The sequence below is a fragment of the Callionymus lyra genome, chromosome 15, assembly GCF_982586985.1.
Source record: "Callionymus lyra chromosome 15, fCalLyr1.hap1.1, whole genome shotgun sequence".
In the NCBI taxonomy this organism is placed as follows: domain Eukaryota; kingdom Metazoa; phylum Chordata; class Actinopteri; order Syngnathiformes; family Callionymidae; genus Callionymus; species Callionymus lyra.
In genome coordinates, this window is record NC_141832.1 from 17827983 (window position 1) to 17841634 (window position 13652).

At 36.8% G+C, this 13652-nt stretch overlaps 1 protein-coding gene across 2 annotated transcripts in view; it reads right to left on the minus strand.

The window, feature by feature from the left end:
- The window catches only part of tmem184a (transmembrane protein 184a), a 29753-nt gene that overhangs the window by 5290 nt on the left and 10811 nt on the right, over positions 1-13652 (minus strand). For both annotated transcript variants that reach the window (XM_087808595.1, XM_087808596.1), the window contains exons 7-9: positions 8086-8177; positions 3911-4080; positions 3626-3823 (exon numbers count right to left, since the gene is read on the minus strand). In XM_087808595.1, the coding sequence (XP_087664721.1) occupies positions 3626-3823; positions 3911-4080; positions 8086-8177 (460 nt within the window). The remainder of the gene's footprint in view (positions 1-3625; positions 3824-3910; positions 4081-8085; positions 8178-13652) is intronic.

A 13652-nucleotide genomic window follows, 5' to 3' on the forward strand; every position in this document is an offset into this window, starting at 1 on the left:
TATTTAGTTTTCTGCTGATAGATCAAGGAAATGTTTTCTTTAGCTGCTGTTGTCAGACATAAGTACCTAATAAAGCCAGACGCCTGATTGGTTCAACTATATGTGCTTGACTGGTTGGATCTAAAACCTGCACTGTCTCTGCCCTTTTCTGGACCAATTTGAAACCTGTGCTCTAGGGATTTAGATGAGATAGACTTCTAGTCAAGATCCTACTTTAAACAAGACTTTTCCTGATCGAGACCACAAAAAAGAAAAAGTACACGCATGATATACACAAGCTCTAGTTGAAGAACATTAGCATCATATTGGGTTCGTTTTTTTGTCAATAGATCTCTGTGGAGTGGAATGAAAGGGGGCGTGTCATGAGTAGTATCAAAGGAGTGGATAAATAATCACAGTACACAAAAAAATATGATACCAGTATTATGTCCCGAGACCAAGACCAAAGATCATCGAGACCAAGACATTTAAAAGAACAGGGAACTTGAAAATTACAACTTACGCCCCCAAATTTGGAACTTGAGTACTGACCCTATTTTCCAACCGCTTACGATACATTGACAAAAAATGGATTACACCAACATTAAATTGAGATATTGCGTATAAATACTGACCAATAAAGTACAGCTACGTCGCAAGACTCCTGAAATATACCAAAGTAACCACATAGCCTTCATGCAGTTGCTTCTCACCTTCACTCTCATATTTATCTCAATTCATAAACAACTCGTCTCGAAAAACCATCAGTGGAATTCTTGTTTCCAACTTCCGCATCTGGAACTACGTCAGACTCTACAGTCTGAAACGTGTACTCTCCGTTTGTCTTGCCCCCTCTCTGTGAACTCATCACTACCACTGTAAGCATTAGGTAGTTTTCTACCGTCATCATCGATGAGGTTTGAAAATTAATCTCAATATCATAATCAGAAAAAAAACATAATTTTTACTTAGAATTAAGCAAAACTGACATGTATTTAAGAGGTCATTTGGGACGGATTGCAAAGTATTTTACATTTTGGTAACCAATGGAGATTTAATGCTTAATTTAGCCCAAACATCTCAACAACCATCTACTGTACAGACCAGATAAAATAACTTAGTGGCAAAAAATGATCCCCCGGCCTTGAGTTTGACTTGTGAAAACAATAACTTAATTATAATTAAATGCATCAATAGATCGAAGGAGGTTTGACAATATTCACATTTGAAAAGGTAGAGCTGAGAACTTCTTTTCGACGTCTTATTGTGACCGCATGCGTTTTGAAAAGAGAACGGTCTACGACTCCGTGCATCAGGCTCCAATATTTGACACGACATGAATTATTCAGCCGTCTGAGAATCCGAAAATTGAAAAACATTCAGATCACCGACGAGTAAATTTATTTTGAAGCCGCCCAACACCAGGAATAAAAAAAAGAACCAGCCACGACTGAAGTTCAATACCGCGCGGCGGAGTATCGACTCGAGATATCGATGAGAAAGGATATTCGTCTTGATCTGACGGACTCCATTGTGCACCTTTTTCACGATGACAATCCCTTCAGCCCCGGAGCAAGAAAAAAAACAAACAATTTATTTTATTTGAAGAGTCACTTCTGAGACGTATAGTCGATACGTTTCAGCTTAAAAGAGTGGAATAGCAGTGAAAAGACAAAGCCTGTGTGTAATATTTGAGCTCCTTCTGCATGCAGAGCAGCTTCTGTTGACCTGAAGGGTCTGAACAGCAGGAAATGATTGATACTCCTGCTGACGGCTTCCCCCTCGGATTCCATTTGTCTTGTAGTTGCGCGCAGCCCTGACACGCCGCTGGTTACTGTACCGAATTTCCCTTCATAAACGTCTCTCCTCGACTACCTCGGGAGGAAAATGTACGCCTGGTGGGGTCGGCCGTGGCCCCCGCTGACTCCCAACCTGTCTGACGCACCTGAAGGCAACGGTAAATTCGAAAATATGAACCTGTAATATCAAGCATGCTTCAGGGGGGCGAAGCTAACGCTTTAAAGGTCAACGTTGGCGAGTGATGGGGGGCTTCGGAAGCGGTCAGGAAACCCAATTACTGCTCCAGCTCGGACTTTATTTTTTGTTTGTTTTGTAGACGACACAATTATACAAAAAGTGTATTGCATTTGCACAGGACGGACCGAACAACACTGCTTCCCTGGGGAAGCAAAATGATTTGTTTTTAATCATTATAAATGGATTTGTTAAAATTTGGAAGGGGTACAAGTTGAATAAAAACACAGAAAATATTATTTTTCTAACCTGAATTCAACATTTCAAGCAACGGATAAAAAAATCAGAACGTTTTCTTTTAAAAGTCTCAACTCAATAATATTAATAATGACAATTTTGTTTATAAACCACATTTCAGACCATCCGTGTTATAAGGGGCTTTACATAACAACAAAAACTAAACAATGGCAAAGTAAATTAAAAAAGCCACGATGAATGAATGAATGAATTTCATTAGATATTAAGATAGTATATTAAAGTTAACGCACTAAAAATATAAAGAAAGTGAAATGTCAATAGTGAATTAATTTTGTTTTTTTAAAGGGGTTTAAAAAACAGGCACAGACTCAGCCAGTCTTATCTTCTCGGTCAGGCTCTTCCAAAGCCGAGGAGCCTTGATGGAGAAGACTTTCGATTTTTGACCTTTTTGATTTTGGCCTGGACTCTGAAGACAGTGAGCTTCTAAGTGTTCAACATCTCTGATAGATAGCTGCGGGCCAGACTTAGTAAAGTTTTTTTTTAATAATTAATAAGAAAAATACATATTCTAAAATTCTGAGAAACCAGTGCTATGAAGGTAAAACTGGGTTAATGTGATGTCATTTAAAAAAAAAAAACCCTGTTAAAAGCCAGTTTTGGAGACGTTGGAGGCAAGAGATTGATTTTGAGAGATTCCAGAAAAGAGGGAGTTACAATCATCTAGATGCGACAAGATGAGGGTATGAATGAGCTTTTCCAGGTGCGATTTATTGAGTATTGGGTTTGATTTTTGAATTTATTTTAAATTGGGTGAATGCAGATGTGGTGGTCGAATGAAAGGGATGAAGTAGGACTCTGAGGTTTCTAAGGTGTAGGTTTTGTTTTATCTGAAGTTCTCCTCGTGTGGTTCGGTTTAACAGAGTGGAATTTGGGATGGAAGACAATGAATTTGTATTTGTGACCAGTTGGATCTCTCTGAACTCTCTCCAACTCAACATTGTCCAGACAAGCTAAAAAAGCGTCTAGACATTGAGAGCCGGAGGGGAAGGTATATCTGTGTGTCATCCGCGTAAAAATGACATGATTACTAGTTCAAATCTTTTCAAGGGAGAGTATACGAATACAAAATGAAATCAGACCCGACTCTTGTTGTACGCCGCGGTCAACACGAGACGTTGAATATGAAAAGTCTCTCATAAAGACCAAGAAGGTTCTGTTTTCTAGCTCCAAGAAATCCGTTGTTCCATTGCCAAATCCAGCATGTCTTTTTGTTAACGAGATGGGATCGGTTTCCCATTTAACCTACCTGGAAACTTGACAAAAAGTCCACTCTACACCTTTATGAAAACTAGCATCTTGAATGACTCAGAGGCTCGTGCTGTGATTCAGAGCCACGTATAGATGACAAACTCACCTGGAACCTCGTTATTCTTCTCCTGGTAGACGTCGCAGGGGAAGGCGTACCTCAGGGCGATGGAGGCGAAGAACATCTCAATGCAGATGACGAAGTTCTGCCAGCCTGCAGCCACCGTGCCAGCTCCCACCTCCTTTCCGTTGATGACGAGGGCGTTTGGAATGACGCCGCATCGTTCCAGGATGGCCAAGACCATTCCTGCGCCGGGGGAACAGAAGGGTTCATCAATCTCTTTTTGTCAAAGAAAAGAAACACACACTCACACACACAATTCGGAGACCTCACCTTGCCAGAAAGACAGGAAGATGACAGACTTGATGGTGAGAAACTTGAGCACAGGTTCGTACGGCCGCAGGAGATCGCTGGTGGCGAAGAAGAAGAGGAAGAGAGCGTAGAGAGACAAGCTGACGGAGAAGTTGTAGATGATGGTGATGTACAGGTATCCTCCGTTCACACTGCACAAAGAAGCACAATCACGGGTAAATATATACGGTTTACGGGAACATCTGGTCGATTCATGTAGTTTATGGCCTCCAGGAGGAGAAGTAGGAGGAAGCACAAAAGCTTGTATGTGCAGAGGAAGTTCATCGTTCCTGGAACAAGAGTTGGAAGTAATGCACGAAAATATGAACGCCAACTGACGTTAAACACGAAAAAAAACCTTGTTTGATTTTGTTTTGAAAAGTCAGTTTGTGCATTATGAACACAACCTCATGATATAAACATGATGCAGATTTTAGGTGTAAGATGATCCTTCTGATTGTTCAAGAAGTAATTTGAGAGTCTATGTGGAAAACATGCATTAATCAATAGCGAGACGTTGGAGACGGCAGCGTAAAGAACAGACTCACGACTATGAAAAACATAATGGAAGCATTTAGAGGGAATAAAAACAGATGAGCTAAACTTAACCATGGATTCTGGTAGACTGGTTTTTCAATTGATTTTAATGTAATTGTTCTTCTACTTTGTTACGTACCCTAGTTAAAAAAAAAAGATTTACTTAAAAATTTAGAAAAACTTTTGTGTACCATTTTTCTGAGTAAATATCTTATGAAACACAGTTAACATCGGCAGCTTCTATATATACAAATATTCATTTTTAAATAATAAATACATTAAAATATGAAATCTGTATTGTGGGGATTTAAATGATTTGCACTTCCTTCTGATTGTTCAGGCTTTTCCTTGATTTTCTGGAACTCCTGTTGTGTTATCAGTTGTATCTTGATCTTTAAAGTATATACTTTATTGAATATTGTTTTGATTGTTAAAGCGCTTTGTGTCCCTGGTCTGGAAAAGCGCTATACAAATAAAAATGACTTACTCACTTACTTGTATAACAGTATAGTTGCAGTAAAAAAAAGATATAAATAATATAAAAGAAAAACAATATATACTTTTAGAATGTTAGATATTCTGAAACAATACATTTCAATTCAAATAGTAAAAGAACAGAGATCATTTTCGGACAGTACAAAATATTTGTTCTAAAATCTATTTCAATTTCATTTCAAAACATTGTATTTTAATGGAATAAAGGTCAAGGCAGTTATTCATTTGATGAATATGCGCACGTCAACATCTTGACGGCAACAACTTCATCTGCTTCTGATTTATTATTTGGGCTAGTGGAGGGAAAAGGAACGACTGAAAGAAAGTGGAAAAAGTGTCTGCATTTGCAACGAGTGGTTAATACATTTTTTTTTTCTTCCCACAAGCAGCCGTCTAGTATCAGGGGCCCATCAGTTTGTCTTTATTTCATCCCCAGTTTGTCTCTTTACATTCCGCTCCTCTTCCCCCGAGGATTCGCCTGTGACGACAATAATTACTCCCATCACCAAGTTTCGGGAGCTCGCCGGGATCAGAGCGTGACAGTAAACAATCTTTGAATGATGGTGGTCGAGCCGCACTTGAAGACACATCTTTGAGTATTCCTCAAAGCAGGTCTTGATGTGCATGCGACGCCAGAGTGAAATCGTTTATTCATAGAGGACGTGATGAGTCGAGATGATGATGATGATGTGATGCAGATTGCTGGAAGCGTGTGTGTCTTGTGTGTGTCTTGTGTGTGTCTTGTGTGACACTTCAAATCAAGTATTGTCACAGCTGGAGCTTTAGGAAAGTCTCCAAAATCACTGCGGAGTCAAGAGATGTACTCATCGCTCAAATTAATATTCCTTCCGTGTGATGTGCAAGCGAATTTGAAAAACTACTGCCACATTTGTGTCCAATTGAGCCCATTTCGATCAATGTTTTTACCTTTTTTTTTATAATTTGAAATATCAAAGATTTTTAAAAAATATACAATATGAGAAAAAGAGGAAGAAGTTCTTACATAGAAGTGAAACTTCCATACATATACATAGTACAGGTAGATGCTCTTAACAAACAAAAAATAAAAGAACGTTTTTGCACAAACTTTTGCATGTTTTTTCACTCTTGAAGCATCGGAACGGTTTCAAAACAGGATTGGTTTCAGATAAAACCAAAATAACACCCATTTCTGTTGATCTCAAAACATCAAAAGCTGTATTCCTATTTGTAATCCTGGTTAATCATCACTAGTACTACATTGAAATACCTTGTGCCTCCATTAATGTCTACATAGATAAGAATACCAGTAATAAACTTGGATACCAAAACCTTATTTACCGTCTTACCTCTTAAGATTTACTCAACAGATTTTTTTAATGCAATTTGGCTCCATTGACAGTTCACCATTTACCGGACGCATATTTATTGCAAGTTATTGATGAATTTAATCAGCAATATTTGAAGTAAACAAGGCAGGAAACAAAAATAATCCTTTAAAAAAATAGTTCAGCGCTCATGCTGACAGAATAAAGAATATTTTCTAATCAAGAAGCTGCATTTCATCTGGATAATGGTGTGTTGACAACTCACAGTTTTAAGCTTTCTTAAAACAGGAGCAAAAAAAAAATGGAAATAAATATCTTATTCAGGTTGAGGATACCAGAGAAGTAATTATCACAAATCATAGCTACTCTGAAAGATTGACACCAAATATTGAAAATAACACGTTTTTAGCCATTTTAATTTATGGGTTTTCTTGAGTTAAATGGCAATACATTAGTTTGAAAAGATTGTTTCTGGTTCCCTCAGGTGTCAGGAAAATGCAACTGCAACACAGTAGCACCTTTGCAGAATACTGAGCATGCATTAGTTTACGAATTCATTTTATTTTTGGTTCGGTTTCTTGGTTTAACTTCCCGATTCTTTATATGAAAAAACTCTCTTACCCACTGCTGTAAAGCAGCTTGTTGGTCAAATGACAAGATTACCAGAGTAAACTCTACATAGAAAAGTCCTCACTTGTCTTCACCAACCGAAGACCTCCCTTAAGCTGCAGCACTTCCCACCAACCCACTGTGTTTCCCCAAAATCCAATTTAATTAAGACTTAAATATAATTACCATTCTCATCCATGCATTTGTAAACTACTGTTTGCAAGAACTGTTGTTTATTTCGTTCACTCATTTTTGCTTTGTGTGGTTGTGCTTGATTCATTTCTAATTTCTCAGCGAAGCCGAGTGAGACGGCTCAAAGCCGGGAATAAAAAGATGAAACTCCAAATTCCTTTTCAAAATGGTAAAATATGGAGATCCTGATATGAACTAGAGTTCCACTGGAGCGCCTCAGTGGATGGTCTTTGAGTTAAATTAGTGTTTTCTCAAGTATATAGAGTGTGATCTTAATCATTTCTTCGTGTTTAATCGTCATTATTGTTTGAAAGGAACAAGAATATTCAACTTATGATGATAATAATGTTTGATAGTACGGCTGCAGAAACAAACACAACAAAGTTTATTTTTAACACGAATCATGTAGTAGAATTTTCTTGCTAAGAGTGTTTTTGAATAGTAACTTTCTCAGGGGGGGGTCGTCCAGACAGAGTGTCACGTGACCACTAAACTTTACAGCAGTGGGTCAGAGACAGTGTTTTCAAAGGAAGAACTGAGAGATTTTTTTGTAGATAAAACCAGAAACTAACACAACAAATGCCTTTATCTTGTTTGGTCACTAAATGCACATGCTGTATTTGGCAACTGCACCTTGGAGATATTGATGAATAGCAGTTTTCTGACACAGGGGGGGCAGCAACCGAAATAACATTTTAAAACTTTTTTTTGCCATTACATTTTAGTGCATTTACTCAATTAAAGTCAAGGTTTATTATTATACGATTCAACAGACCAAAACTGACCATGGTCAAGCACAAGTAGACCAACACAAAAAACTATTTTAATTAGATAATTGTGTAAAAAAAGAAACACAAAATAGGTAATGAATTAATTGCGATAAATAAAATCACCTGGACCAGTAATAGACGCTACATAACATGTTCAAATATATTATAGATCCAAGTGCTACTACACTGAATACACTATGATCCTCATAAAGAAACATGACATTCATAATGACCCCAGAAAACTTACTTGAAATCCCCGTCGTGGTATTTGCCAAACGCCTGCAGGATGATGGTGATGACGGCCATGATGGGCTTCACCACACAGAACTGGAGCGTCGCCTGCAGCCAACGAAAATATCAGCTATTACTCACAAAATGTGTTTGGAAAGTACAGTCTTTATTACTCTTCTAATGTTCGATTAGATGGAGGAGTGGATTGTTTACCTTTTAATCTATATACTTTATATACCCCCTTATCTCAAAATCTGAAAGTCAATCCAGCAGTTATGGATGCGGTAAGTTATCAGCAGTTATCGGTTAAAACTGCACTTTGGACAACATAAATGTTGAGCTGTAAAGAAAGGTCATGTGATCATAGAGTTGAAAGATAGACAAAAAAAACAACTTTAAGAGGTTTTTAAAAAAAAAAAATGGATTCAGCTTGTACTGACACATCTTTTGTCAAAGCAGCGGCACTTCTGTGGTTCAATAGACGGAATTACCAGAGGATCTCATTACTTTCGCCTTCTGGGCAGAGTTTACTCTGAGACGCTTGAAAGCAGCATCCAAACATTTGTTGAACTTCAGACTTATGATGAACAATGTCGACTTCCTTAAGATTATTTAACCATGGCTGCTTTTTCGGGAAGAGGAGAGGGAGTATTCCGATGCTGTGTCTCAAATCGCATACTACTCTTAGTATGCTAGAAGTTAGTATGCATCAGTTTAGTGTACGTACTAACTAGTACTAGTACTAATTCTCCACAGATAGTATGTCTCAAATCAAACACTGCTGCTACACACTAACCGGAAATCAACGACAGCTTCTTCTTCTACTTCTATTTAACGATGTTTCAACCAGCCGTTTGAACACTATCGCCGACACCTGCGGGCAGCATGTTTTGCAAGTTTTGGAAAAAGAAATAAAGCAAAAATATCATAATCGAAATATTCGCGAGATATTTAAGCTGGTATCAAGACGTGTTTATCCTCCTACTGCTGATGAAAATGCACCTGTAAGTATATGCATATATATGCATTTATATATGACGTAACTTCCGTTTTAAACGTCATTAAGATGGCGGACGTTTAGTGTGGTTAGTGTCCATCGAACCATGCTCAGTTTTGTGGGCGTGTTAGTACGCCAATTTAGTGTGCACTAAATTTCGCATACTAAGAATTGAGACGCACTAACGCACTAAAAATACTAACTTTTAGTACGCTAGTATGCGATTTGAGACACAGCACGAGTGTTTTTGTGGATGTAGAGGAGGCCTAATACCTGTTCCCTAGAGGGGAGGTTCTGTGCGAGTGTTGAAGAAGGGTCTTTTATTCGATAAGACAGGAAACACAAGAAGTGACTTATGAATAAAATGCAAAGTAAGTTGAAATATTCTTAGACAATAGTATCCACACCAACCTTAGATGCAATTTAAAATGTTATTTTCCGTCTTAATAATATATATCTATATATCTATATATATCTATATCTATATAGATATATATGGATATATCTATATATAAATGGATTGGGATTGTTTGAAAAGTTTCTCTACCTCTATAAAGTGCTGACCCTGACGTCTCACTGCTCGTGTCTCTGGGGTCTGGCCGGGATTAGAGCCGGGGCAGAGAGGTGTGGGCCGGCGTTCGCTATCAGACTGAAGGACAGGCGTCCTGACTGAGGAGAATTTACGCCTGAACCGACCGAATTTGACAGCAACTCTCATCTCCTCACAAGCACCAAAGCATGAGTATTCAGCAGGATTAACCTGAAGCAGTTTATGAATCCGCAAAAGATTCCATTTACCTGTTTCACTTTTAAGAATAAAATACCATGAGGTGTAGGTTTATCGTTGGACTTGTGATTCCGCTATTGTGAATAACACATCTTTACAGGCGTCATGGTTTATCATCACAACATTAGTCATTTCTCCTGCTGCTTAAATGAGTTGACGACTGAAAACAGCACCTCTGACGCCCGCGGGAACATCCTATTTCTCACATTTGGACTGTCTGGCTGGTGCTTTCTACTTCCATTTTCACAAAAGACTAAAATCAATTTCGACTTTGGATACATGGCAAGACAGGACCTGGATTTCATCTTTCTTTTAGTCTAAAATATATATATATTTTTAAATCACCGCAGGCAACAAACAAAGCCGTTGAGAGTGAATTAATAAAAGAACAGATTAGAGGTGAAAGTAAATGCATGGTGGGGACATACTGATGCAACATTTCACCTTTGAATCTTTTTAAATGATTATTTATTAAGATAAATTAATAATGACAAAGACTAATGAACCGTATTACTGTCCATACATAACATTAAAGCAGAGTTGTCCAGACTTTCTTTTAAAAAGGGCTTTATTGGATAAATTTGGTAAATGAGATGCCATTGAGCAAAAAGACAGACGGAGAGTTGAAAAAGAAGCCAAAAAGTGACAGATCCTATAAAATAAATTCTTAAAACAAGGGGAAATTGATAAATAAATATAGTAATTAAGAATATAAACAAGTAAATTGATCATGACATTATAAATATACAGTCATAGCATGGTTATAAGACCACGTTTTATTTAATTTTACTACAATATTCTCAACTACAAGATTTTGTGAAGTTTATATTAGCAATTAACGGCAGGAAAAACATTCAAATATAGTCTATAAACACATTTCATTTTTTTTTTTTCAAATTCATCAAATCAAATAGGCAGTTTAACTTCAAAACTAAAGACAAAAGGAGACAGACATGAAAGACAAAGACCTTTAACAAATTGGATTATAAAGATGATGATCAGTTTTATAATTTCACCCAAACCTCAGAATGCCCACATAAATAAAGGCAATGGACCCCTCATGATCTGGTCTATATATTCGACCAGTTAAAACACGAAATACAGAACATACAAGAAAAACATTTTTGTTGTTAAAGTTTTGCCCCTACAATAAAAAAAGAATGGAACTGTCGTTTTACTCTTAACTAGAAACTAGACCAACTATAATGTATGTTAACCTCAATACTAGTCACACAAGTTCAACAGGTTGTCTTAAATCAGTGGTAAAAGATAGATTTTTGGTACTTGTTTTCTCGTTGTTCAGATTTGGAGGGCAACATTTAATGGTTGGAAATTGAAGATGTTTGTTTAAGCACGTTGGATTTTTGTTTTTATAATGTTGACCCGTTGCTTGATTGAGTTTAACAGCCCTGCAATAAAGTGTAGACTATGGTCCACATGCAGCCTTCTGCGTACATTGATTAAACCCTTTATTCGTCAGTATTATTAGCTATATGGGTACCTCACGATTTGATACACATTATTAGGTCCACAATTAAATTCAAAATCAATAGATTCTCAAGTTGAAAATATTTGCATCAAAACAAATGAGATGTATAACATAACTAGGTATAGGTTTTACCCTAAATAAAAAAAGCCAAAGCCAAATACTTTTTAATTTAAATAATTGTTCTGCGTCTATATTTTGTCAATTGTAACTGACTGAGTTACGGCTGTCAGTATTTTTGGTGGGGATAAATGGAGTCAAACACCAGGACTGAGTTATGTTCTGTCAGTATAATTATGGGGCTAAATGTTGACTATTGAACAAGACCGAGTAACTGTACTGTTTGCATTATTTTGGGGCGTAACTGTCAATTCTAACAGCTTTTAGTGTATTTTTGGGGCTAAATTGTGTATTGAGAGGACAGCATGAATGAGGGGTTTTGCCATGAGATTTCCAAAGTGGACCGAGAGTACTATGATTCACTTTCATGACTGTATTTGTAGAAACTCAAAACATTTTGAATATTTCGATTTCAGAAAAAATGTGCTTCAAAGAGTGCTTCAGCTGCAGATGGAGGTTGCTATTGTGTTTTACAACAATTTGTTTTCACCTAAATGTTCCTTAATTTAAACAGACTATAAATATTTGGTTGTTTTCCTGTTTGGACATCATATGCAAACAAAGTAATATAAATATTCTTAAATATTTTTTGTTATTGTTATCCTTTTTGCTTTCTTAACTTAAGAGTGGATACATTTGTTGTAAAAAAAACCAAAACATGAGAATAGTGAGATTATAGCCTTTCTGTTGGAGGTTTTGGAATCACCAAACAGCTACCTTAAGGTTCTAAAGATTGTGTTTCTGCCAACTGAAGACGAGAAAAAAAAAGACCCTGGAGTATCTTGAACATGATAAAGGACTTTAAAGTGGAAATCAGAGTTGAGACGCGACAGCCGTTTATCCTCGGACCTTATCTCTGAAAGCCATGAGGACTCAAGGCTGATTCTGGATGCAAATGATCACTTCAACTGTGCAAACAGTTATTTATCTCACAAACATTTCATCTAAAATGTATTACATGTCGATCTGCGTTTTAATTACTAGAGTACAGATTAGCAATGGACCACAGATGATTAAAGAGTCTGAAAAACAACGTGGGAGACTTGCCATGGAGCTAAACATATGCGATTTATTAAAGTATATGAAATAGATCTGGAAGCTCTGTTGGGGCCTCAGGCGGTGTTGAGAATTAAATGGCCAACAAAGAAGTCAGATGTGCAATCTGTTCATTAATGCCGCTTCAGAAAAAGCCCTCCAGGTCCGAGTTAAAAGTCAAAGAATTACAGGATTTTTTATTCAGCGCACTTGCTCAAAAATATCTAACATTTATACGAATATGAATTTTAATGTAATGTTTTAACTAATAAAACCTTTACTTACTGGCTTACTGAAACTATACATCTTTGAAAAGTTTGACTGGGAGAAATTAAATCATACTTTTTCTAAAATGTAAGAGGCTTGAATAGAACTAGAAGCTTGAAATGAACCACACTCTACTTTAACGATGTGGATCCATGTACACAGTTACCATTAGAGTTTACTATGAACTTTATGCTATTATAAACCCTTTCTGAATGTAAAATAAAAGTTTTTTTGGGTTGATAAAATGTGTCCATTAATAGGTATATTTAACACATGAAAACATGACCCAAATAATTGCTGTGTGTACTTTGTGTTTGCTTGACACTACATCCTAATGATCATATATCCTACAATAATGTCTCTGGACATGAACACAGATTTATTTGCACCAAGTTTAAGTTGTAGTATGTTTGGATTAGACTTTTCAGATTTTGGAGTAAGTCGAACTTCAGTTTCTACAACACATTTTAAAGAGAGCAGTGAAACTCCCTTTAATAAGTTTTTCGCCAGTATTTCGCTATACTATATGGGAAAAAAAAAAAACGATACACTGATGTGAATCAATATTCAACAGCACTGTTATCGTTTTTGGGCTTTCAAATATTATTTTATTTGATCATAGGTCCTTCATGGTTTGTATTTTAATAGTGTTAAAAGTGTTTGGAAAATGAAAATATTAATTCAAATAGTTCATTTTGGTGTAACAATTTAATTTCTGACCACTAGATGGCAGCAGTCATTACGTCATCTGCAGCTAAAAGAACAATGAAGTCCCGAAAGATCCCGGCGATGACTAAGTACGAGAGGATACAGTAGACTTCAGCAGATTTCAAAGTTGATGTTCAGGCAGATTTTGGCCCAGTCCAATAATTCAACCAAAAGAGAGATCAA